Source organism: Apteryx rowi, unplaced genomic scaffold, assembly GCF_003343035.1.
Source record: "Apteryx rowi isolate R43461 unplaced genomic scaffold, aptRow1 scaffold_267, whole genome shotgun sequence".
Classification (NCBI taxonomy): domain Eukaryota; kingdom Metazoa; phylum Chordata; class Aves; order Apterygiformes; family Apterygidae; genus Apteryx; species Apteryx rowi.
This window is the reverse complement of record NW_020449052.1, coordinates 335,737-361,304: the sequence shown is the minus strand read 5'-3', so window position 1 is coordinate 361,304 and position 25,568 is coordinate 335,737. Positions and strand designations below refer to the sequence as shown.

At 41.2% G+C, this 25,568-nt stretch overlaps 2 protein-coding genes across 15 annotated transcripts in view; one reads left to right on the top strand and one right to left on the bottom strand.

Annotated features, from left to right (window-relative positions):
* CARS2 (cysteinyl-tRNA synthetase 2, mitochondrial) overlaps positions 1 to 17,361 on the top strand; it is a 45,364-nt gene extending 28,003 nt beyond the window's left edge. For all 4 annotated transcript variants that reach the window (XM_026068054.1, XM_026068052.1, XM_026068050.1 and 1 more), the window contains 5 exons: positions 1,214 to 1,352; positions 3,406 to 3,529; positions 5,577 to 5,675; positions 9,637 to 9,897; positions 15,593 to 17,361. In XM_026068054.1, the coding sequence (XP_025923839.1) occupies positions 1,214 to 1,352; positions 3,406 to 3,529; positions 5,577 to 5,675; positions 9,637 to 9,897; positions 15,593 to 15,667 (698 nt within the window). In that variant the 3' untranslated portion in view covers positions 15,668 to 17,361. The remainder of the gene's footprint in view (positions 1 to 1,213; positions 1,353 to 3,405; positions 3,530 to 5,576; positions 5,676 to 9,636; positions 9,898 to 15,592) is intronic.
* A 1,675-nt stretch (positions 17,362 to 19,036) lies between these two features.
* NAXD (NAD(P)HX dehydratase) overlaps positions 19,037 to 25,568 on the bottom strand; it is a 52,580-nt gene continuing 46,048 nt past the window's right edge. For 4 of the 11 annotated variants that reach the window (XM_026068039.1, XM_026068049.1, XM_026068047.1 and 1 more), the window contains 2 exons: positions 23,356 to 23,476; positions 19,037 to 19,450 (listed from right to left, as the gene is read on the bottom strand). In XM_026068039.1, coding sequence (XP_025923824.1) covers positions 19,300 to 19,450; positions 23,356 to 23,476 — 272 coding nt within the window. In that variant the 3' untranslated portion in view covers positions 19,037 to 19,299. Of the gene's footprint in view, positions 19,451 to 23,355; positions 23,477 to 25,568 lie in introns of those variants that run through there. The other 7 variants (XR_003253884.1, XM_026068041.1, XM_026068046.1 and 4 more) reach the window with 6 other exon arrangements.

Below are 25,568 nucleotides of genomic sequence, written 5' to 3'. Positions count from 1 at the left end.
GTCAGGTGAGCTGTCTTGCATGAGGTCTGAGTTATGCTCTGTTGATGGTCTTTTACAGTAAATTGTACATTACCAATAGAAAAATTCCCTATTTGTGATGGCAGCTCTTGGTAAAATTGCCAGTGGACTAGTTCAGTACTTGCACTTCTAAAAGCATTGGCAAAATGAGAGGAGCCCTGCTTAAATCTAAATCAGCAGAAGTAAATATGGATAGTCCCCTAAGCTAAATTGGATAATAAAGCTAGAATCCCTTTGAATGCAGTAACAGCATCCATAGCGTTGGCATGGATGCCTACTGATGTTAGCAGAGGGACTCTAATGTAGTCTTTATAGTCAGTGGGAAAGAAGCACTCTAGGGTTAGGGTATAGCAGATCTCATTGTAATGTAGCGCTCTACTTAGAATAAGGTGCAGCATTTCACTTACAATTTTCTCTTTCTTTCCACTGACTATAAAGAGAGCCCAGATCAGCTGGGCTTAGACATAGGTGTGCAAGTTGTGTGATGAGTCCTATTCCAGGTATGCACTTACAAGTTTAAGCAATTTGTATTTTCTTTTAAAATTACCTTAGAAAGCTAATATGGCAGTTTAGCCGTGATATTGTGAATGAACTGTATACCTAGTGCAGAACCTCAGCTGTGAAATTTAGGTGCATCTGCATTTTGGATGCTGGTGAAGCAGTCCTTTAACAATAAGTGACTGTATTCCTTATAGAGTCAGTGTCAAGGGTTAGGTGTCTTTAGAGGTCTCCACAGACAGATCATGTCTGCCTAAATTAGAAAAGGAATGAAATTAAGGGGGAGATCAAAGGTATATCTTCCATGCTTAAATCTGAGGGGATGATTAGAAATATATCTGATCCAACTACTTTGGAATAATGACTAGACAGAAAGATGCAATACTGAAAAAAACCTTAAAATTGTGTACCTATTGCTTCAGTAAGCTTCCAAACACTCTTTGAATCAATCTAATTTCTTTTCAGTAGGTTATACTTTGTCATATTTAATGATTGTCTTTTATATTCATTCCATTCACCTAGTGTGCCTGAAAAACAGAGTTCTTAGTTAAATATGCAAGTAACTGAGAAAAGTTTGCTGTGACAAATCATAAAGAACTCATATCCTGGAATGATTATTTCTTAGAATATTGTTCCTATGTATGACAGACAACATCCTCTGTGTCATAATGCCTGAATTCAGTTTTTATTTTCTTAGCAATAGAATTTAGTGATGAGACCATGAATGATGCAAAGCACCTTCTTCAGGCAATTTCCTCTTTTATTAAAGATGCAAATGCTTATATAAAAGGACAGCTGGTATGTGACCCTGTTAGGGAAGACATACTGTGGGAAAGGTAAGTGCATTTCCTGTATCTTAAAGACTGTGATTATGTTAACAGTAATTTGCAGATTGCTGACTGGCTCAGAGGGCTGAACTTTATAGTGAACTGATTGCTGTTTAAGAAGCAGAACAAGAAGAGGGACTGAGAAGCAGTGTTCCCTGCCACCCAGCACCAAGAGTTGCCTTTTTTTTGCTTTTTCTAACCAGCTGCTTTTCCTTAGTCAGTTACAGTTTGTTCACAGTATCTTTAAATTACATGTTACTTACCTAGTGTGCCTGCCCTAACTTAAGCATCTTTGCACCTCTTGACTGACGTAGAGGGAAAAGCTATGATTGATATTGTAAAGCGACTCATGACCTAAATAGAACTGTATATGAGTAAGTGAAGAAGAAAGAGAACTGGAAAGTAATATGTATCAGGCATGTGAGCCTGTAATCAAACTGGCTGGCCTTCTGGCACGGAGCAGAGGTCAGAGGGAGTTACTAAGAAACTGGCCAAGACAGAGATGGCATAGGGAAAGATGAAATTACAGTTGGTGGGACCCTTGCAAAGACAAGGAGAATCTTTTTTGAAGTCCTTTACACAAATCGGATGTTCTTTCAAAACAGAGAGGTGTGGATTGTATTGGGTGCACAGCTGAGAAGATGAATGCAGTGCTGTGGTAGGAGAGGGGCTGAATCCTCTGAGGTGACATACAAGCAGCTCTATGGTATACTGTCAGAGGGGGAATGGTCTGTGCTGTAGAACTGAGAGACAGCTTGCCTGCAGTGCATGCATGTCTTTTGGCAAAGAGCTTGTTGCTGTACCAACTAAGGCTTGTAAGAGGCAGTGGGACATGTTACAAGGGAGAGGAGATGAGTTAACTAGTTATGATATTTGGCAAGAGCAAGTTATTAGCAGGAGGTCTCAGGAGGCTTACTGGGGAGAGGAAGGGTGCACAAATGTTGTAGGATATGGGGTAGATGAGGAAGCTGGAACGGATCATCAGTGGAGGACTTATGGGAGGGCAAAGCTTTTGTATCACTAAATGTAAGAACAACTAAGATGAAACAGATCTCTTAATTTGGAAAGTGATAGGTATTCAAGACAGCAGGGCAAACTCACGCAGGAGAGCTTGGGCGGGAAGGATTAGGGTAGCAGCCGTCTGATACCTGAGAGGAGGCTGTCATTCCAGGCAAAACCACTCAGAAGGCGGCAAAACAGTGTTAAGAAGAGCCCCAGAGGTACTAGGATAGTTTGAAGTTCCCCAGGTAACTGTGCTCTGTGGGTTTTATTGTGAAACAACATTCTCGAGTCAGTGGCTATAAACATTTGATTCATCTAGCTTTGTACAAGAGTAAGCCGCCAGCAATTGTTTGCAGCTTGCCATTTATTCCCTCCACTTTCGCTTCCACTTTCCACTTTCAAACCAACTGCAGTGGTAATATTGGTTCTGTGACAATGAATACAAGTTGCCACTGGCTCTCGATCTCTTAGACATTTCCGCCAGAGCTTTCTGTCTCAGCCAGGTAGAGTGAAGTCACAACGCTGGAATTCGGCGAGGCTAGGAAATGAGAAAACAGAGCATACTTCTGAGCCAGTCTGTTCCAATAGGTCATGCAGTGCTGCAGCCAGACTTCTAGCTGACCCGATTTCAGCTCTCTTACCAAGCATTGAAGCAGCCTGTGTAACGTGACTTTGGAAGAGAAACGCACCATTAGCGTGAAAATGGGCTGCTGGAAAAAAGAGCTCAGTGAAATTGTTAATGTGCTTAATTGCAACCTACTTTTCCATCTGTTTTTAACTGATTAAGGCAAACATTACTCTCCCATTGTTCGTTTCTGTGATTAATGATGTATTTATTGAACAGATGTAGCGCTTCAGATTTTGACAGGCGTGAGTTTCTCCCTTTGCAACTGAAAAATGTATTCTCTTCTGATCAGTGTAGCATCTCCCATCAGGGAACAGCTAAGACTGAAATGACAGTGTCCTTTAGATGACTCCCTTTGGCTGAGTAGTTGATGAATTCAGCATACTGCTGGCATCTTGTTTGTCTTATCTTAAACGTTACCTTTTCTTCTTGAAGGCTAGCCAACACAAAAGTAAATGTGAAGGCTGCATTTGCAGATGACTTTGACACCTCCAGGGCTGTTGCGGCAATTATGGACCTCATTCACCATGGCAACAGACAGCTTAAGGCTGTTACTAAGGTAACCCATTAGGATACAGAGATCAGAAAATGACAGCTGTCCACTGTCCTACTGTTTAATGCAGACAGATTAGTTTATTGTTCACACAGGAAAACGGCAGAAACAAAGCTCCATAAATTGTTGACCTTAATGGTACCCATTTGTTCTGGCTGTATCACAGGAATAGTATACTATTGTTGTCTTAGGCTTCATTGTGTCCAAAGTATGCTTCTTTTCTGCTGCCCTATATTGTTCATACTTAAGGTTTTTGAAAGGCCTGAAGCCATTGCAACATGATGCTAATTTTAATGCTGGTTTTACGTTCTTACTGCACTTCCATGCTTAATATCCATGCGTAGAAATCAGTTTAAATAGGGAAATGGATGGTGGCTGTTTGGGTCGGGGGGGGGAAGGGGAGTAGTAGATGATCAGTTGCAGGTGCGTGGAATAGTCATGGTGATGAATTCAGCTTTGAGTGAGTGACTTATTGGCAGATTATAACTGTGGCCTCGCATGCCTGCATGAGTCCCCATCTTCATGTAACTTGTGGTAAATTGAGGCCCTGTTAAGCTCTCTTGATGCTGACACAAGAAGCATCTGGTCAGGACAAGATCTGAGCAATAAACACAGTCTGAAGAACTTCTAATTCTGCTTTTGCCTTTTTAGCTCAGGGCAAATTGCTTAGCCTTGTTGCTGTGCTCCTTAATTGCTGGTTTCATGATGTCCACCATTTTTGTGCTGGAAAAGAGACACTGAGTATATAGTAATAACTGATTTTAAGATAGAATTTGCTCATTGGTTTAAAAATCCTGCCTCCTACTGGCCATATTTTGGAACTAGTTTTAAATTCTGTCTCAAGCCTAAGGAGCAGCTCTGCCTTTTCTTTAAAAAATGTTTCTCTGAGCAAATCCCTGACTCAAACCGGTTTGCAGTAGGGAACTGTAATACCGTCACCACTCTTTAAATAAAAATATCCTCATTTTGCTAATCATTTTTGCTTGTTTTCTTTGAATTCACTCTGTCAATCTTTTTATTAAGAATTGGATGGAGTATTTGAGGAGCAGTTAACTCAGAGTTAGATCATTCCTGGCTGTGACAGAGCTTTTTGTGTGCAGTCCAGCTTTCTAAATTTTACTTCTTACTGAATGTGCATATACTTCTTCTCCTCAAGAACTATTTGAGTAAATTCAGGTAAACACAACACATTCCCCTTTTTAGTCTTCCCATATTTCTTGTCTTAATTTGTATGTTCCTGTTTCTTTTCCTCAGTAATTCACTTCAGTTCCTTCCAGTTCAGGTCCTTTGCAAATGCTAGTGTTTGTGGCTTATCCCAGGCCTTAACAGAGATATCAGATAAAATCCAGTACCAGCTCCTAGTTTGGTGGTGTGTGTGTGTGTGTGTCATTACTCCTCTCTCCCCCCTCCTTCCCCCCCCCCCCCCATCAGTCCCTTAAATCTCTTCCCAGAGTCTGTCATTTAACCTTTATTTTTCTTTTTTGGGGGAAGTAAATATGGAGGAAAGAAATAAGCATGTGTGGTCTTAAAAGTGCTATTCATCTGCTGCTGCTGGTGGTGGCTGGTGCTGTCAGGACATGGTCAAACACCATAAGCTCTCTCAATGCAGAGTTTACAGTGCTTAAATAAATAAGACACTCAAAAGTGTTTTTTTTTTTTCCTGTTTATTATACGGACGTCCTTAAAGCTGTGATTTTGTTCCTTTATTTTGTTTCTGTACACACAGCCCTTTCATACACAGGAGTTCTATTTTTAGGTCTAATTTACTGTGGACATGTAATGCATTGTAGTTTCATGCATCTCTTCTCCTTGCTGTGCATGCTGGTAATAAGCTCTTCCCCTCCCACATTCACTTGAATCTTTTTCCTCAGTGTTGTGAGGGGAAATGTGCTTTTATATCTGTGTAAAAGTTTCCACCTGGGCAGGTTTTACTGGTAGAAGTAGATCTGTGTAATTGGTAATAGTTTTCCCTTGTGGACTAGCCTATAGATAGCTGCTGAGTTCTGCAATATGCTTTAACTGGACAACCTCTTCTGAAATTTTTTTTAAACAGGAAGCTGAATCTCCTAGAAGCTCTGTTGTGTATGGAAGCATGATTTCCTATATAGAAGGCTTTTTTAATGCCCTTGGAATGTCCCTTGGAGAAAAACAGGTATGAAGCATCTCTTCCTTATGTACTGTGGTGTAGTAACAGTGCCAGCATTATGTTTTATAGAACACTTTCCAAAAGTGTCAGATATAAGAGAGTTATTTATGAATTTAGTAAATCTTTCTGCATCACTTGCAGTTTCTGCTATGATGTCTTAGGAGAGCATTTGAGCAGGTAGAACAGGACAAAGCAAAACGTGGGCTCATTTCTTTTAGATACTCTTCTGCGACTTGCTGCAGCAATCGTGTTGTGCAAATGAAAGTCTGAGGAATAAAGGAAGAAAAAGTTAGTGGTGGAGGCCTTTTAAGTTGGTACTACTATGTATCTGTTTTTTCCCCGGCCCCACTTCTTTTTCACATGGTTGCGTCCAGGCTGACTTTGACAAGCACTTCTGAACTGCGCAGCCAGAGTTAGGGTTCAGCTCCTCTGCCAAAAACTAGGGTGCCAGGAAAGGGGCTACTCTGCTTTGAGCCAGTACAGGGTGAGAAAAGCGAAGGGTAGCACAGGGAGTGCCGCGCGCTCTTCTGGGCTTTGGGGCCACAGGCCTGGAGCAAAAAGTCTTGGAGCATGAAGGTAGTGGGAAGGGCTGTGGTGTGTTGTAGGCCTTGGGAGAGGGAATTAAAGCATGGTGCTGGGCAGGTGATTGAAGGGCTGGCAGCAGCTGAGAGCCTCTGAGCAGGGAGGGGAGACCTGAAGGTGCATGGCCTGGACTGTGGGAGAGGGGGATTGCAGGGGCCAGGCTGCAGGGAAGGGGCAGGGCTTTTGTTCTGCAGGGCATTGCCCCCACTGGAAAAACTTTACATATTCTTTAGTGCTTGAAAAGGTAGGACAAAATAAGAGAAATGTCCACAGCAAAGTACTGTATGGACTGAATGATAAGTACAAAGGCAGTATCCTAACAATATAGGGAAGAGAGGCAGTTTAAGTGATGAAAGGTGTTGGAGACTAGCAAGCTGTTCTGTGCATGTCTTCTGTAGGTTCATGACTCTGGAACTGAATGGAGGTTGAAAACTTTCTTTAGAAAAACTGTTCCACCAGAATTTCTTCGGGGGGAGGGGGGTGGCAGGAGGGAGGTGGAAGACAATAAGAAAATACAAATAATCATTTATTCATCCTTTGAAAATCAGGTACTGTATAGTAATAAATGCATTTATTCCCTTTGCCTCTGTGGATTTTTTAAAATTTCTTTCAAAACAGCTGTTGCATATGGTTTGCCTATTTGTTACTCCTTACATCCCATGCATTTGTCATGTTCAGTTTTCTGTGACATACTAAACACTTCTGTTTGCACGTAAATTGGATGTAGAAGTCATTCCTCTGAGTTCTGAGCTGTCTGTACATTGCTGAAATAAGTGCCTTAATACTTTTCTTTTTTGTATGCTGTGCTAGTTTTTCCAGGGCATCGGGGTGAGCAGAAGATGCTAGTGTGAGGCAGACTTGGGAAGGGAGGAACTTTGTGTCAGATTCTTCTGTCTCTCTGCTTTTTCTTTTCATCTTTAAAAAAATAAATAAATAAAAAATTGAGACATCAGAAAGGTTTAGAAGGTCCATGGGCTACCACAGGCTAGTAAATAAAATGAGGCAGGGGCTGTTCTCTGACCTTGAGACCAGCTAGAACAGCTCAACTCACAACCTGGCAGCTAACACCTTTTCTACCTCCAAAACAAGGTGGCCACATGCGCACAGCTTATCGTGGGTGATCCTGAAACTGTCCGGATCCATGAACTGCCAGGCACACAAAATGTCTTGAAGAGTGCTAGCTGACCTGGCCACTGCTGCGCTGACAATTTAACATAGAGACTATTGGGAGGCAGTATTTGGGCCCTCTAGTTGGATATATGGATAGAGCCTGTGGTCTATCCTATTTTAGGATGGGATTCATCTCAACTAATTAGCCTTATAGTCTAATGTAGCTGTCTATGCTTCTGCAATAGTCAGTGGAGAGAGACAGGTACCTCTAAAGGACAGTTCTTCTCAGTCTGATGATTGTATAAAGTAAGATTATCCTTCTGTCTTTCTCCATTGTCTAGAGAAGGAGCCCAGACAACCACAGGTAGATAAGACAAATCCATCTTAAATTTCTAAAAGACACCACTAACAGGACATAAGGCTAGATAAACATCTGCCTTTTAGGCAGTCTTGCTAGTTACTGCTGGGGAGTCTAGCTGATGAGTGGAAACCCTCATGCCTGTTCAGAGCCGGTGAGCAAAAGTAAGGATTTTGGCTCTGCTGAAAAGGTGGGTATTCCAGGTGCAACAGAGAGCAAACAACTGATTGCCTTTGGGATAGGCAAGGACCAAATTTCCATATAAAGCATGTTATGAGCCCTCTGGATTGGTTGGTACTACAGAAGAAGAAATTACTGATTGGCCTTGAGAGTCCACACAATGTCTTACGCAGAAATCGGATCAGTTCGTGTTCTAACGCTGTCCCTCCTTTTGGAGGTTCTTGCCCTTGTGTCATGAGGAGGGGCCTGGTTGGAACTGTGGCTGTGGTGTCTGTAGAAGCATGTTGCTTATTCCCTCATCATTCATCTTTGCTCTACCTTCTGCATCGGCGTTTTTAGCATGCTCTTTTCCCTGTCCCAGGTTACAGTGGAACATTTCAGGCGCTTGCATTTATTACCTTCTTCAACCTCATAAACTTCTTTAGTATGTTTGCGGCCTTTTATGATAGTTCAGACCATTGAGCATCTCAAACTCTAGCCCTTATATAGTCCCTCTTACCTCCCCCTCTTTTTATTTGTTTTCTTCAGTCAGTGACCTCTGAAACTACTCCCTTTCAATTCCATCCTGCTGCTCTGTGACTAAACCCAGTCCCCCCGGCTTTAATTACTCAGCTGCTCTGCTCCCAGTCAAGTGTCACTGCCAGCTACTTTACCCTCCGGCATTGGTGTGCTTTACATTTCACCGCTGCATTGTCTGCTCCCCCCTCTTGTGTCTTAGTGATAAAATGCTGTGACCGCACTTTCTTGATTGTTGTATGTTTGTCCTTTTCCTTCCCCTTTAGGAGTTTGCTTCTAATGAGAAATAAGAATGTTTTCCCTGTTGAGAGTGAGCCTGTGAACGTCGCTGTGTCAGAGCCAGTGACAAGTGTTTCTCCTCTAGTAGTACCTGAGCTTCTCATCCTAGCAGCCATCAGCATGGGAGCCTAGGAATAGAGAGGCAATTCACTTCCCACAGTGTTTACAATCTAGATTTCTATCAAGATGCGGTAGGATAGAGGAAACTTTGAAGCTGCTCAAGAGAGGAGAGGGCCAACTAACAACTGACAAACGGGCATTTTGCACGGTGACTGGTTCTTAGTTGGTCCAGTTTTGCTGGATGGCTGAAACTTAAGGAGGATCAGATAAAGTTGTACATATTTGGGGTGGTTTTCCACAGGATTTCAAGGTGTAGGTGTGAAGAGGAAAGGTTAGTCTAGGGATTTAAAGCAAAAGTACTTAATAGTCTTCCTTGTTTGCATTTCTTGAGGAGGGTGTGGAGTTCAAAAACAGAGTAAGAGGCTGGTGTGCTCTCCAGCTCTTCAGAAATTTACAGCCTAAAGGCTGTCTGAGCTGGAGGTGCATTTTCATTCTTGTCTGACGACAGCTGTTTCCAGGCCTTTCTTCCATTAATTTGTTTAATCCCTTTTTAAATTAATGCACGCTTCTGGCATCTGGGGGTTTCCTGTGGCAATGAGTTCCACAGTTGAATTATGCAGCATATTATATTGGCATGAGTACCCTTTGCTCTAAGGTAGACTCTTTCCTGTGTGAGAATACGCTGAACTACTTTGTGCATACAGTCATACTGTACTGTAACTTCTGCCCAGCATTAGTAGGGATTGTGATGTTTTAATTATATCAGTATAATGGAAGATGCACAACCAAGAGAGGTGAGAAGGCCTTAGTACGCACCACTGAATTGTGATTGATTTTTAAATCACTTTCAGATGTTTTTAAAACAATGTATTTGATTTATAGGTTGCTCTGGAAGGAGGAAATTCAGCTATGCTCTCTAATGTGATTGATGAGCTTGTAAGCTTCCGTACGAAGGTGCGTAATTACGCTCTTGCTCTGCCTGAAGCAACAGAAACTATGCAAATGGAAGGTACCATGGGATCAAAAGGACCAAAACAAGAACAGAAAGAAAAGAGACAGCAATTAATGCAGGAGAGAAAACCCCTCCTGGAGGCTTGTGACCATCTGCGTCGAGACCTTGCTGCCTTTGGAATCCATATAAAGGTACAAGACAGTTACTGTCTTTGTGTGTCTGTTAGTAATTTTTTTTTTTTTAAAGACAGGATTTAATTTTGCCCTTTATGCCCTTTGTCAGCAGCTTTCAGTGTTATGTCCTGCTCCCTGTATGACTGCAGTAACAAGAGGCAGTAATTAAGCTCTTGCCTGATTGTACCGCTAGTCTTCTCTTCTACTACCCCTCAACCACATGTTTCCATGCAAGCTATACCTACTTTTGCAATTACTAAGGGAGTATTATGTAGCCACTGCAAATCCCATCATGTTCAGAAATCCTTAAGTAGCCTGGGTTTAATCCAGAAGAAAGACTAGCAGTAATGTGTGCAGTTTTAGAAAGACTGTAGTGAAACTGAAAAGTAAACTGAGATAAGTTATGAAAATGTCACCTCTTCCCCATATTCCCCCTCCAAAAAGCAAAGTCCTCACAAGAAAGTCTCTGCTTTCTTTGATAGACTCATTTCTAATTGCTTCTAATCCATAATTAATTTGCTTGATTCCTGTACGAATCCTCTTTCTACTCTGCTTTCTACTTTTAGTCTATTGCTAATGCCACTGTTATTTCTCCTCTTTCATTGCCCCAACCATGTCTCTCACTCAAGAGAAATCCCTTCATTGGTTTACTGTCTCCTCCTGGTTTCAAGATGCTACATTATCTTCTTTAATGGGTACTGCTTCTTCCAATTCCTCTTGCTTCACTGCCCTTATCACCTTCAGCCTTTGTTGATTCAGTGTTGCTCCTTATGCTCAGAATAATCCTCCACTTTCTGCCAAGCATCTTTCTCTCTCTCTCCAATTCACGCTGTTCATTTTTCCCTTGCTCTTGACTTGAGCTGTGCGTAGTCACTTTGCATCATTTTACCAACAGGAGTATAAAAAGCACAATTACATCAAGGAGTGACAGCATATATCTCATTTAATTGCTGAATGTGAAAGCTGTCATTTCTCAACACATCTATTAAAAGCAAACATGAAATGTGGTCAGATGTCTCATGATTTCACATAAAGGTGGGTGTGCCGATATTAAAATGGGTTAAGGGCCAAAGCATGCTGGTGGTGAGCTACAGCTGTGAAAGCAAAGTAAGACTGTGGGAAGTTAGAAGAACTGCTTCCTTAACATGTTTGTACGTAGCTAAATCCTCAGCTCCACTTATCTGTCAAGAAAATTCCCAAATCCAAACAGAACTCCACTGAAACAAAATCTTGGAGAAGAAGAATCGTTTGATCTGTTTGGTGAAACAGCTGCAGTCCCCTGCCCTCCTGAGGATTTCTTTGCTTTGTTTTGTTTTTGAAAGGATTTACAGCCATTTAATAACCTGCTAGAAATTGGCCTTAGCCAGGATTCAGCCCCTTCAATTTATTTTGGTTTTTATTTAATAGCCTGGAGCTCAACATAATCTGTCTCCTGCTTGTCCCAGGATAGTTTGCTCCTGAAGACCAGGCATATGCATGCATGCACATACGCACGCGCACACAGACACAGATACACGCACAGTGTAGGTCCAAAGCTGGACTGCTTTCCTTGCTACTGCCACCTAATAAGTGAAAGTATCTAAAGATCTGCTGTGAAGGTTGCCCAGACCTTGATTTTTACAGATCCTGGAAGAGTTCTGCAGACTGAGTGATGCAGCTCTGCATGTCCTGGCACGTATTCCCAGAGCACATGCTTGATGAGACGTGGCTGCACAGAATGTAGGGCTTGCGGAGCGGTTGCTCTCACTGTGCCCTTGCTCAGCAGTTAAGGCATTCAGGGAGGAGGAAACTCGGGTTCTGGTTCCTGCTGTTAGGGCTAATCATTTTAATATCTGCTGTGATTGTTTCTGCAGTTTCTCTTAAGCAGTCCCAAGAGTAGTGCCTCTGGTCACATAGCTGGCACATGCTGCGTTAGTTCATCACAGGGGATGCTACCCCATGTGAGGAGCAGGGGGTGGTATTATCAGCTCTGCTCTTAGAGAATGGCTGGGAAACAGCTCTGTGTAGGAGCAGATGTAGGTGCCGAGTTTCCTAAGAGGGGACCAGCGTTTGACTCTATCCTTTGGCTGGTTCTAGGCAGCTCCCCACTCAGCGTACAGAGGGGTCTTTGGCCTTGCAGAGACCCTAATTTTTCCTGTGTACTATAGCAGAGATCCAACACCCTCTGTTTCAGTACTTAGAGCTCCCATCTAAATGGCTAAATGTGGCAGCACCTAACTCGTGGGCATTTAAATCCTTTATCTCACTCTTGGATTCAAGCAGAACACCAGAGTTGCATTGCTGTAGTGTCGTCATACAAGATGTGACAGCACGTGTTCTTCATAAAGTAATATAAGCAAAATATTTTACATAATTTCTTTGTTAGCACTGCAACAATTAATACTGACAGCCTTAAACCTGCCCTTTCATTGTATGGCCTCAGTTCTGCTATGTTTGTGTCCTATTTCTGAAGCAAGGGCCAGCAACTCTGTTGAAAGGATGTAGCACTTCTGGAAAGACACTGTTGGAGAAAAAGCCCTGACAGGCACAGCACATGAAGTTCCTCTTTTTGTCACACTCTCAAAATTAAGAACCACAGAGCAAAGCCAAGTTTCCTAAGGCACTGCACCTTTGGATCTCATCCTCAGCCTCCTCTCCTGAGAGTACCTTCAGTTCCTTGCTCTGTGCTAAAGCTTCCCAACCTTCCTCTGGCCTCCTGTGTCCTCCACCTGTTTGTCTGGGCTGGTTGACTGGTCTGGGTTGGCTACTGCCAAAAATGGAGTGGCAACACAGTGGCTAACAGCTGGGTCCTGTTTGCCTAGTAAGCAGTCGAGGAAGTAATTTGAATTGCTCTTTTTCTGCTCAGCCACTGATTTTCATGAAACTTTTATGATCACCATGGTACACATGCTCTGAGGCATCTGTTAACTTAATATCCCTCTATCGAATGTGGCTGAAGTCAGCTAGCACGTTCTACAGTCAATAGACAGGAGGGAGACCAACAGAAGAGACGGATAAATCAAATGAGCCTCATTTCCATAGAAAGCCTGATGGATTTGGGCTGGTGGGAAGGGGTTGGCTACTCCTAAGGTGTAGGTGGCAAACTAGAGAATGCTTCTAACTTAATTCAGTTAAAAATCAGCTTCAAAGAGAGGCCACTTTTTCCTTCAGCTTATAAATTTGTAATTTTTTTTTACACTGGTCTCTCCTTTTCTGCTGTTGAGTGTAGATGCTGATGTGTTTGGCTGAAGCTACAGAACTTGCAACAAACTGATTAAACTATCCATCAGTCTTTTCATGTGATTATAACTGTGCATTAAATTCAAGCTTATGTAAGATAATCTGTACTGTTAAGAATCACAGAATCACAGAATGGTCGAGGTTGGAAGGGACCTCTGGAGATCATCTAGTCCAACCCCCCTGCTCAAGCAGGGTCACCTAGAGCACATTGCACAGGATCGCGTCCAGGCGGCTTTTGAATATCTCCAGAGAAGGAGACTCCACAACCTCTCTGGGCAACCCATGACAGTGCTCTGTCACCCTCACAGTGAAAAAGTATTTCCTTATGTTCAGATGGAAGTGTCTGTGTTTCAGTTTGTGCCCGTTGCCTTGTGCCCTGTTGCTGGGCATCACTGAAAAGAGTCTGGCTCCATCCTCTTGACACCCTCCCTTCAGATACTTGTACACATTGATAAGATCTCCTCTCAGCCTTCTCTTCTCCAGGCTAAACAGGCCCAGCTCTCTCAGCCTTTCCTCATAAGAGAGATGCTCCAGTCCCCTAATCATCTTTGTAGCCCTTCGCTGGACTTGCTCCAGTAGTGCCACATCCCTCTTGTACTGGGGAGCCCAGAACTGGACACAGGACTCCAGATGTGGCCTCACCAGGGCTGAGGAGAGGGGGAGGATCACCTCCCTCGACCTGCTGGCAACACTCTTCCTGATGCACCCCAGCATACCATTGGCCTTCTTGGCCACAAGGGCACATTGCTGCCTCATGCTTAACTTGGTGTCCACCAGCACTCCCAGGTCCTTCTCCGCAGAGCTGCTTTCCAGCAGGTCAACCCCCAACCTGTACTGGTGCATGGGGTTATTCCTCCCTAGGTGCAGGACCCTGCACTTGCCTTTGCTGAACTTCAAGAGGTTCCTCTCCACCCACCTCTCCAGCCTGTCCAGGTCTCTCTGAATGGCAGCACAGCCTTCTGGTGTATCAGCCACTCCTCCCAGTTTGGTATCGTCAGCAAACTTGCTGAGGGTGCACTCTGTCCCTTCATCCAGGTCATTGATGAAGAAGTTGAACAAGACTGGACCCCGGACTGACCCCTGGGGGACACCGCTAGCTACAGGCCTCCAACTAGACTCTGCGCCGCTGATCACAACYCTCTGAGCTCTGCCATTCAGCCAGTTCTCAATCCACCTCACTGTCCACTCATCTAGCCCACACTTCCTGAGCTTGTCTATGCAGATGTTATGGGAGACAGTGTCAAAAGCCTTGCTGAAGTCAACACAGACAACATCCACTGCTCTCCCCTCATCTACCCAGCCAGTCATTCCATCATAGAAGGCTATCAGATTGGTTAAACATGATTTCCCCTTGGGGAAGCCATGCTGACTACTCCTGATCACCTGCTTGTCCTCCACATGCTTGGAGATGGCTTCCAGGATGAGCTGCTCCATCACCTTTCCAGGGATGCAGGTGAGGCTGACCGGCCTATAGTTTCCTGGGTCCTCCTTCTTGCCCTTTTTGAAGACTGGGGTGACATTGGCTTTCTTCCAGTCTTCAGGCACCTCTCCTGTCCTCCATGACCTTTCAAAGATGATGGAGAGTGGCTTAGCAATGACGTCTGCCAGCTCCCTCAGCACTCATGGGTGCCTCCCATCAGGGCCCATGGATTTGTGGGTGTCAAGTTTGCTTAAATGATCTCTAACCCGATCTGCCTTGAAATGGAGTAGTAAGATATTTAAGTATCAAAAGTTTTCACTTTAATGTAAATACAATTCTGCATTCTACTCCAGTCACTTTTGTAAGTCAGAGCTCATTTAACATTTTAGCTTGTTAAACATTTGTTTTAATATTCAGATCAACTTTTTCATTTTCAACAGCTAGATTGTAATAGTCAGAAATGACCAGTTTGACTGTATATGCTTTCAAAACTGTGACAGTAATCCCTTACAGATATTCACAGCAACAAACTACTATCATTCTAAAACTCAGTGTTAGGCAATTTATTCTCATGTACTGGCCTAGGAGAGAGATGTTTTTCCATATACAGTAGAAGATTTAACATGAAAATTCACTGAGTTCTGTGTGAGTTTAACAGATGTTACTCATTTGAGAGAGAATATACACTTGCTGCAGCATGCTGTACTACAGAATTTACCTTTACTCTTGCAGTGAGGTGGGGGTTTGGTTTTTTTTTCTTTCTTAACTAACTGTTTGGGGAGAATTCTATGGGTTTGTTTCCAACTTCTGAGTATTAGGAATGAAGGCATTCTCTGAAATGGTATCACTTTTTTTTTGTGTGTGTGCATGTGTGTGCCTAACGAGTAATAACTTTGCTGTATGTGGCTTGCTTAAAAACCCATCTTTCACATATATTTAAAGAAAGACAAAAATGCTCCATACTCATTTAGATCTATCTGGTATGTTGCGGGGCATACTGAACAGGATTTAGCCAGATACAGATACCTGTATAATCTCGACTGCTAGGATTGACCCACTTATTTATTCTTACAGGACAGAACTGCTGTTTCAACCTGGGAAATTGTGGAAGGAGGGCAAGCAGAGGAGAGGAATGGGAAAAAAAGCTGATCCTTCATCACTGGACTTTTTTTGATTGCAATTATTTTCAGAATAGTTGTAAATATTAATAATTTCCAAATAAAATCTTCAGAACAGAATGGCTAACAAAGATGTAATATAATCTGAACAAAAATGACCATGCTATTACTCAGTAAATGTAAGAATTCAGCTGTTACTTCGACTTTCAGTTGGTGTGTATGAGGTGGAGGCTCTGCAAGCATCCAAAATATGCTGCAGTTCAGAAGCAGCAGTGTTGTCTAACACATACCTCAGTATATTCCTGATAGCCCTGATTGATTGCTACATGGTCTGCATTTGCACACTGTTTTGCTGAGCTGACACCGAGAACTAAATAGCAGAGGCAGAAACTTAGGCCCATCTGTGCAGGTGAGAACACTAGTTTAAACCATTATATTTTCTCAGGCATAGAAGGAGGTAACACTTCTAGCCTTGAAGTATTTCCATGGTGCAGTGTTGCTCATTTGACTCTGTGAAATCTTTAACCATATTAAGATGCTAACCACCTACCTGTAAGACTTAATTTTCAGTTTGCTTTTGCACAAAATACATTGAGATTTCCCTAACACTGGAAGCACAGCAAGTTCAGAATCTGTCGATCAGAATTGGAAAGTAATAATTAGTATGTTTAGCATATTACCTGTTTGGTTATTAATTCCGCTGTAAAGTAAGTAATTGCATATATTTCGTAGCGGTGAATGAAATCAACTGTAACATACTTGTCCAAGACTAGACAAAGGATCAAAGACAAGGAAAGGTCATCAGTTTGGATCAGTGTTAAGCATCAGTATTGAAAATAAAATGGCTGTTATACATCGTATGTTAAAAATCCATACAGGCAAAAGCATACCTTAAGTAAGTCACGCAGAAGAACAACAGAGAATACTTTTTTTGTCCTGTTACCTTTAAAAGATGGATGGTGTGGATGCAGTGAGATGCAGAGAATCCTGCCTTCCATGTTAGAAGAGCTATATGCTATTGCCTGAGTTTGTGTGGTATGTACTTCCCTATTGGTGCAAATACTTTTGTGAAAAGATGGGGAGAACAAGAACATGGGCTCATATATAAGGAATTTCTTTTGAAAATATAGTTCCCACAAGTAATCAGTTCAGAAGGATAAAAGTTTTCTTTTAGGTGGTTAAGTAGAGAATAAAATCAGTAGTTGTGTTTCTGCTACCTTTGTGGTTACCTATACTTCAATAGAAGGCAGACGAACTCTTCATTAGGAGCACTTAGGTAGATGCTTATTTGATACTGTTCCTATTTTAAATTTGTTATTGGCTGTGTTGCGTACACCAATAGTAAACTGGAATGAATAACAAACATTTTCCTTCCAGAAGTTGCTCAGCTTCTGTGGGAAATATAATTACACCACCAAACACAGTCTGGTGAAATATAATTGCACCAATAACACACCAAACACAGTATGCACCGCAGTTTATTTGCTATATTTTTATTTCCTATGGAAAGAAACTGCTACATTTCCAGAATGTTGTAAAATTAAATTGTAACAATTTGTATACATTGGTGAATAACAAAGTTACAACTTTTGTGTAGATTTAAAACCAACATGGCAGATTGAAATCTGTACTGATCTCAGTTAATTGATTGGCTTTGCCTGCAAATGCAATTTTGAAATAATACCATTGATGTTCCAAATACAAAAATGCTTTTTTTTTTTTTTTTTTAAAGAAAGTCAGTAGCTGTTTTAAAATCAGTTTTAACTTCATGATTTTATTTAGAAGGACTCAGGCTTCTCAAATAGTTTCAATGGGAGAAACAATAGTAGTGTATTTTCCGCAAGGATGTAGACAGTTTACAAAACTGCTTAAATTAAACACTGAAAATCCAGCTCGTATGAGGAGACAGTTGCTCTAATCTAAAAAGTCTGTGAACCCTCATAGATCAAAATGAGCAAATATTTAAAAACCTATTTTAAAAATAGGCAGCTGGTTTTTAAAAAAAAAAAAATGCATTGGGGTGAGGTAGTAGTCACAGTGCATCCAGAAGTATTAATTATAAGGGCAGGAGGGAAATATTCAGAGCAGCCTTTATGATTTCAGGTGTTTTTTGTGGGAAGCTATTGCAAGGTGTGAAAATGCAATCTGACTTGTATGCATGACACCATATTCCAATCTAGAATTAGATCACTGGAAGAGTGGTTGAAATCAATATATAACATCTACTGTAATAACTAGACACTTCATATGCTTGTTCCTGTACTCTAATGAGTATGTACACTTAGAGCTAGACTGCAGGTTTAAATGGTAATATCCACTTCCAGACCTTACTGAGGTTTCTGTAAATGTACTTTGAATGAACGTGCCCCTCTCTCCATATTGGTTCAATCCCTATCACCTTAGACTGAATTTCCAAAAATTTAAGAAATGATATTGTACAAAAATCCCACACAACTTCCTCTTTGCATCCAACAGTCATCAGCTCTGCCAACAAGCCAGACATGGCCATGACACTAGGAGTGCTGTCTCTGTGTTGATAATGATAAGAGCAAAAAGCCTATAAACTCAGTTGCTGAAACTCAGAGCTCAAGCCCCTACCACTGTTTTCCTATTCCTACGTTCAACTTGCAGTATATGACTGCCTATGTACACTAAGACTGTAGAAATAGGTGCAGCTGTCTACCTTTTGTTTGTTCAATTAATGTTTTTTGCTGGTTGACAAATAGCCACATACACACATGTACACTGATGGTCTCAGAGCTCTAGTTCAGCAGGCAATTTGTATTATAACAGCACTTCCCTCTTCCACTATCAGTGAGAGTTTGACCAGTTCAGTTAGGTATCACTGAGTTTCTCACCGTACCTAGTACTTACCTCTCCAAATTATAATTTCACAAAGTTTATCATATTCAGTTCTAGATGACTTGAGAGCAGCTGAAGAAATATAAAGTAAAATTTTCGCAGGTAAGAACAATTATTGTTTAATGTTAATATACCTATAGTATATCCTTATTCTGCAGTGGGGGAATTTTTTCCAAAAAACAAGACAATCCATATTGCAGGAGGGGATGTATTGTCAAAATGAATGCTGCCTCTGGGGCTGGGAATGGACAAAGGCAACTAATTACATTCAAAATCTAAAGCAACTCTCATGCATTCCCTTTCCAAAGAGGCCTTTTTTTTTTAAAGTGAATATATTAGCATGACGAAAAATGAAGTGCAATAGCTAATTCTAGACACAGAGTCTAAGAATGAAATCATGACAACCTTGGTGCAAGCCAAGAAATTCAATTGAGCTGGTGGAAGTTTTACTTTCATCTAAATATCAAGTGCATTTTTTTTTTTTTTTACAGTTCACACTTTAGTTATTGCTCAATAACTATGAAAAAGAACAAAGGAATACTTTCAGTTTAGTTTTATTATATTATAACAGATCTGCAACTACAGCTTATTTCAGCCAAAACATTTTTGTATTCCAAACTCTTAAAAAATATCTACATTAATCATATTTTTCTATTCTTAAAAATAAAAAAAAAAATCTACCTAGCATACCAATGCTGCTACAGCACTTGAAAGGGTGCATTACTTATGTAAATTCTACTGTAAATGTAATTATTCTTGCAGTCATTGTTCTTCCTTTTCTTCCTGTCTGCTGCTTTGGCTTCAGGTTTCAAAAAGTTTGTTAAAAGCTGTTCCAACTTCTGAAACCATGTCAGAGGCAGTCATTGAACGTCCGAATTTTTGAAAGGCTTGGTTGTTACATTGCCTTGTAAGAGAGCAAGCTCCAAATGCAGCCACTAGAAACGGATTTTGACTAAAAGGGAATAAAAAATTAATTATAAACAAAATCTGAACTTTTTTTTCTAAAGCAGAGTCTTGTGTAATTCCTAAGTCTAATAATATAATAGGAGAGCTGCAGGTGAGCTCAGTTCAACTGAAATATGATACGGTGGCATGTAATTCAGCATTGACATCACTTGCATGCACAAAGTTGGCTACTGTACTTCTGATATTCTCCAGTCCCTCTACTTTTGTTGCCATGGCGGACATAATCTTTGGACCCAAATGTGTTTGTCAGCATTGTAGGGAAGGTCTTTTAAGCAAGATTCTTGTATTGCAGAGCATCTTTGGCTGAATTTTTTCTAAAAAATATTTCCCTTCCCACGGCATAGCACATGACAATGAGAAACAATACCATGGCTGAAGGGTGCAAAAGAAAAATATACTTGTTAAAAATAGGTAAACAGGTGTTCCATGTCTAGTTTTACCTATGTAAATCCTCTTCCTTTCCTTCAGAGGAATACTAAAGTCTCACCTAGCAGTCTTTTAACTCCCTTTCCTTCCCTCTTGTTGAGTAACTTGGTGTAGTTTTATATGGCACAAATGCAGACAATAGGGAATTTTACACTGGCCCTGTGGCTCTGAGGCAGGAGAGGATGGCTGATGTGTAGCTTCAAGCTACCTTTCACCTCATGCAAAAATGAGTCTCTACCACTGTGCTCTGAGGTCCGGCACACATCCTTCTTCCCCACAAAGAGCCTGGGAGCTTCTTTGTGGTGGGCCTGAATCCCTTATGCCCCTGCAGTGGTATAAGAGTGCTTAAAAATGGGGTGGCTCAGGCAACTGTCCGTCTCAGGTGGCCTACAAGAAATATACTTTTCTTTCTCTGTTGCCTTCTGCTTTACCTTCTTATGTCCTGTCACCACAGGCAGCAGAGGGGGCCTGGTCTCAGAGACAGCGCTGGGCTCAAGGACCACCAGGTTGGTCCCTTACATGGTCAACGAGAAGATGCATAAATACCCCAGTGACTGCACTGAGGGTCATTGTATTTCATTAGATCAGCTTCAGAGGGGTGCAGACAACAACAGAAATTAAGGCACCTTCTCCTAATGCTGCCCTACAACATGTTTAAGAGCTGCCAGTGAGCTGCCTCCTCCGAGGCACCTTCTCACAGCCCAGGCTGGGGAGCTGTTTCTGCTGCCCTTACAGCACCAGAGCAGAGTCAAACAACTGCAGAATAAATAAGCAGCCAGCCGTGGGCTTCGGCTGCTGACTGCTTACAGACTGCAAAGAGCTCAGTCCAGGCTGGGTTACAGTTGGCCATAAGTCACTAAAGACCTACTGATCTCTGTGCAAAGTAACAGTTTTGTGAAGCATCACTATATAAAGCACAGGCAAAGCAGAATGTGGGTTTAAGCTTAGGTGTTAGCGGGGCAGCTTTTTTTCCCCTGAAAACAGCAACTTCATATGCTCATCAAGGTGCGGGAGTGAACATTTAAGCCATCATAAGAGTCACAATCCTGCATGCCCAAATACCGCTCTGAAACAAGAATTGTGCATAGACTTTTGGGCTCAAGACAGCTTAAGGTTTTGCACCTATTTCTAAGGCTACCAGATAACCAATTTATTACATACCATATTCCATCACCTTAGCATCCTGCCTATTTACTACAGTGAATCCTATGTACTATACCATTAGAACTCTTAAATGCCAAAGCAATCTTAACCTATTTTAAGATCCTCCTCCGTACAAATCCATTTTGAAACAACCCAGCCAGCCACAAGTGTGGGAGTACTAGCCGGACTGCCTACAGTGCAATCGAGCAGCTGAGGCCTTGAGTCACTGAAGTCAAACAGCTTCTCCTTTCCTGGAGCACACAAGATAAGAAAAGCATCGCAGGTTTTTGAGAAAGGTCACCTTACAACACCTCAGGAGGCACAATGTAGTGCTGATGCCAATTAGATTCTCCCACTTTCCCGCACCTACAAAGTAAAGGGAGTTCTGAGGGGACTGTTTGGAAAAGCCACAGGAGCCCAAATCAGGAGAGCAGCACCAAAACGTCTTGGAGAACATGAGCTATGTTCGTTAACTCTCCAAAGAGCTTGTCTGTTGTACTCCATGCAAAAATGAAATTGCAGTTACTCCTTTAGCGGTAGCTGCAACTTCAGACACAGAAACAAGCCTGGTTTCATTTTTCATTCTGGGCATGTCAAACTTCTCAGCATGTTTAAGTCTGGTTCAAATGGTCCCTTATTCCTACTGGGGGATCTAATACCATGCTCTAACAGTAACACAAGCACAGATTAGATAACTCCTATGGATGCATGTATGCATCTGCATGTAGCATCTGAAAGATTACAACACACCTCTTCATTCCTGTAATGGCAGCATGAAATCATACTGTTAAACAAAAAGAACCACCACCAGAAAAAGCAAACAAATTGTGGTAAGCAAAATGCAAACTTAGAATAGAAAAGAAAGAAAATCTAAAAGGAAGTTCAAATGTTCAGGAATACAGAAAAAATTAATTGGAAAGCCTATGAGAGAACTGAATTAAAAGGAGAAAGGGAGCAACTATAGAATATAAAGACATTACATAATTCTTAGTTTATATTCTGGGAACAAGGAGATAATCATTATATTTGGAATTTAACCAACTAGAGAAAGATGAAAACAGGAGCAAGGATCTGGTGATTGCTGCAGACAGCCACACTCAGTGGCAGACCAGCAAGACAAAACTCAGATGCACAAAGAATTGGACAGAAGCTCTGAAAAACAAGAGCCCCAACAAAAACAGTAAATCAGCTATATGCCTTAGCTTCAATACTGTGTTCAGCCCTGGATATCTTCTCTCTAAAACAAATACCCCTGATATTGAAAGGATTCACAAGGAATGAAAAGATACCTAGAAAAAGAGAGAAACTGCCATATGAGCAAATAATGAAAAGAAAGCCTTGGGAAGAAACAAATAAAATGGTAATATCAAAACAAATGTTTTCAGCCAAGAAACAAAACACTCCAAATTGACTTCTCATATAATCTATGATCTCATATACTAAAAAAACTAGAGGAACATGCAATCATACCATGAGCTAACATATTTAAAAGTTGCACAGGAAAATCTTTTTACTTGGTGAACAGCTTCTGGATTGACAGACATAATAAATCATTGACAGCAAGAGTGAAGCAATATTTGCTCTTTTTTTAAACAGAGCAGTTCTCCCTTTAAAAGGAGAACATCTACAGCTCATTATTTACTTGGAACAGAGACTGTTATTCCCTGACTGCTTGTGCCAAGTTCTTTCTGATTTTCTTTAAAGCAGCTCCTTTCACAGAAGGGCTACAAGACTATATGGACCAACTAGTCTGCCAGGGATTGACATAATTTAACAAGAGAGCTGACCGTCAGCTGCAAGTGCAAGGCTGCTTTATATATGAGCAAACTGGAGTGACGCTTGTCCCTTTAAATAGTCACCCTCTTTGAAATCATATTTTATTTACAAGTCTCAGCTTACATGACTTACTGTATTCCTTAGCTACAATGCAAGATAATTCATCAAATTGCAGAAATAAAACTAAATGACAACTTTTTTGTAATATAGAGATATTACTACCAGCGATTGCCACTTATTTAGTCTTCATACTTTCTGCCTAAATTCAATTATTTTGAAAACACACACCCCATACATAAGTGTCCTTGGAACTGAGCCACATTCATATTCTTCTTCTGCTTCAAACTTGGGAGATGTTAGATTACTGAAAAATTCGTCTTCTTAAAACTGGAACTATTACACTTAGTCCTCTAGAACACACATTTTAAGAAGTACATGTTTACCTTAGTCCTAATTACTCCCATTTCATTTGGAAATTTCTATAGCAGATGTCATAGGAGAACATAGACTGACAAGAATTAAGAAGTTATTTATTAATATTCATACCCATTTGTTTTTTCTGCTCCAGCAAGAAATGCCCAGTGTGCTAAGACTCCAAGAGAACCTGAAAGGAGGTCCCCCTGTCCACCAGATCTCCGGCTGCTTCCTTCGTGACTGCATACAAGTACTACGAACAAACAAACCAAAAACAGTCATGTTCATTTTTCCTGTTTACGACACCACCGTAGCTGCGAGGGTTAATGTCTGAAGAAACCCACAGAAAGCAGCACATGCTGAAAAATACTGTTTTTGAAAAACAAAAATGCATTAGCGTTTTAAAAATACTTTTCCAATCACTTTTCAATCCTTTATGAGTAACTTCTCACAACGTATACACGTTACTTTTTCCACTTTACTCAGACTGCACAGAAGACTCGATCACTAATCAATTTGGTGATTCATGTTTACACATACTCTTGATACTGCCATTGTAAGCATCAGCCTCAAACTAGACCAGATACCTCTACCAAGCCATTGTACAAACACAGCTCTCCAGAGTCTCTGACCTTCAGAGTTTACAAATGTAAGGTGAGGTGTTTGTATTGCAAAGAACAAATGCAGAAGAATAGAACTAAAAAACCCCAAACCTGCCATGCGCATCAGAAAGAAACTTTACTGAAAGCAGTCTTTTCCTCAGGCTTTGTAAAAGTAATATGTAAAGAGAGAGATTTTTTTTTTGCGTATCAACAATGTCATGAGCATGCATGTGTGTTTCTGTCAGCAATATTACCATGGATAGGCTAGACCTGAGCATCAGATGTTGCATTTCTACTCTGAACATACAAAGGTTCTTGGTCGAACTGACCCCTTTGTGGAACTTAAGCTATGAAGGACATGGAAATGGTTTCACTAAATTTAACTCCCTTGTCCTTCACTCTCAACAAGCCCAAGGAGGAGTCATAGGGTTACATAAAGCATACAGAAAGAAAACAGCATCAATTCCGCTACCCTTCTCCAAACTCTCTTGTGAGTATGTATCTATCCTTAGCTTTCCTTCTTGCTGGCTTTGAAGAAAAGCCTGAGGAATGTATTTTTCTCTCCTAGCAGAAAGGAAGATCTGGTAGTGTAAATGGTGGCCAAGTAGTGAACCTTAGCACCTCAGCTGCTAGAGTCTCCAATCCAGGAGTACACAAACAATCCTTTCAAATAGGAGAGCAGTATCTTGTGACAACAGCTCCTACTTCAATTTTTTGAAGTTGCTTAGATGGGGTTTCTCCAAGATGTATGAATAGTGCAGCCCAGGTGTTACAGAGGGAATATTATTCTTATTTTTTATTCAAAAGGAACCATGACTTTTAGATAGTGGAGAAATCTGTATGAAAAATGGAGGACATGCAGGTAAACCTTCTTAAAAAGCAAGATGTAAAATACTACTTATCACAATCAAACCATTTGCAGCTCATTTGCATAGTTCATTTCTGCTTTTTGTTACTGAGTGCAGCAAAGAATTGTACTTCACTTCTGTCTCCTACCAATTCTTCCAGCAGTAATTGCTGGGCTCATCAGGCCAGGCAGTTGTGCATTTTTGCTGCTACTGAGAGGGCAAAGATTCATTAGTCACTATGAACATAGCAGACACCACTGCAGTGCTCCCAGCAGTTAATTTTCCCAATCACTCTTCTCCCCTCCCCACCCCCAATCCCAAATTAAAATTCTAGATGTGTTTCTCAGTGAATAGTAGTTAATGTCAAATTTCACAAGTGCAATGCTTTTCTGAGTTAGCTATTTGAAAAAGGTATGTCTTTTTTTTTTTCTTTTTTTTAAATACAGTACATTGGAGAAATTACCTCTAATTCTGCTACTTTGAAGATGGTATCTCACAGGATTTTCACTTTGAGGTCTTGAACTCCTGGCAGGAGGCAGGATGGAAATCCTCTGTTCAAAAGCTTTGAGGCCTTCTGACTGACAGCTGAGCACAAGCCCCTGCTTATTAGCTGTATGTCACCATCTGCCTCTATTCTGTAGCCCCACAACCTTCCAGTCAGTTTTGAACTGTATAGGATAGCAAGAGCTCCTCAAACTAGGCCAATTATAAAACCCTGCTACAAAAACGTGGTCTTTTGTCTGTGTGCGTGTGTTTTGTTTTTTTTTAATAAGTCTCAAATATGTGCAGACTACTTCACAAGCAGCAACAAAAGTAGACCTTTGTACCGTGCACAGAGATGCTGGAAAACAAATCCATGCAATAGCTTCAAAGAAGCAGAATTACAGGAAACTCA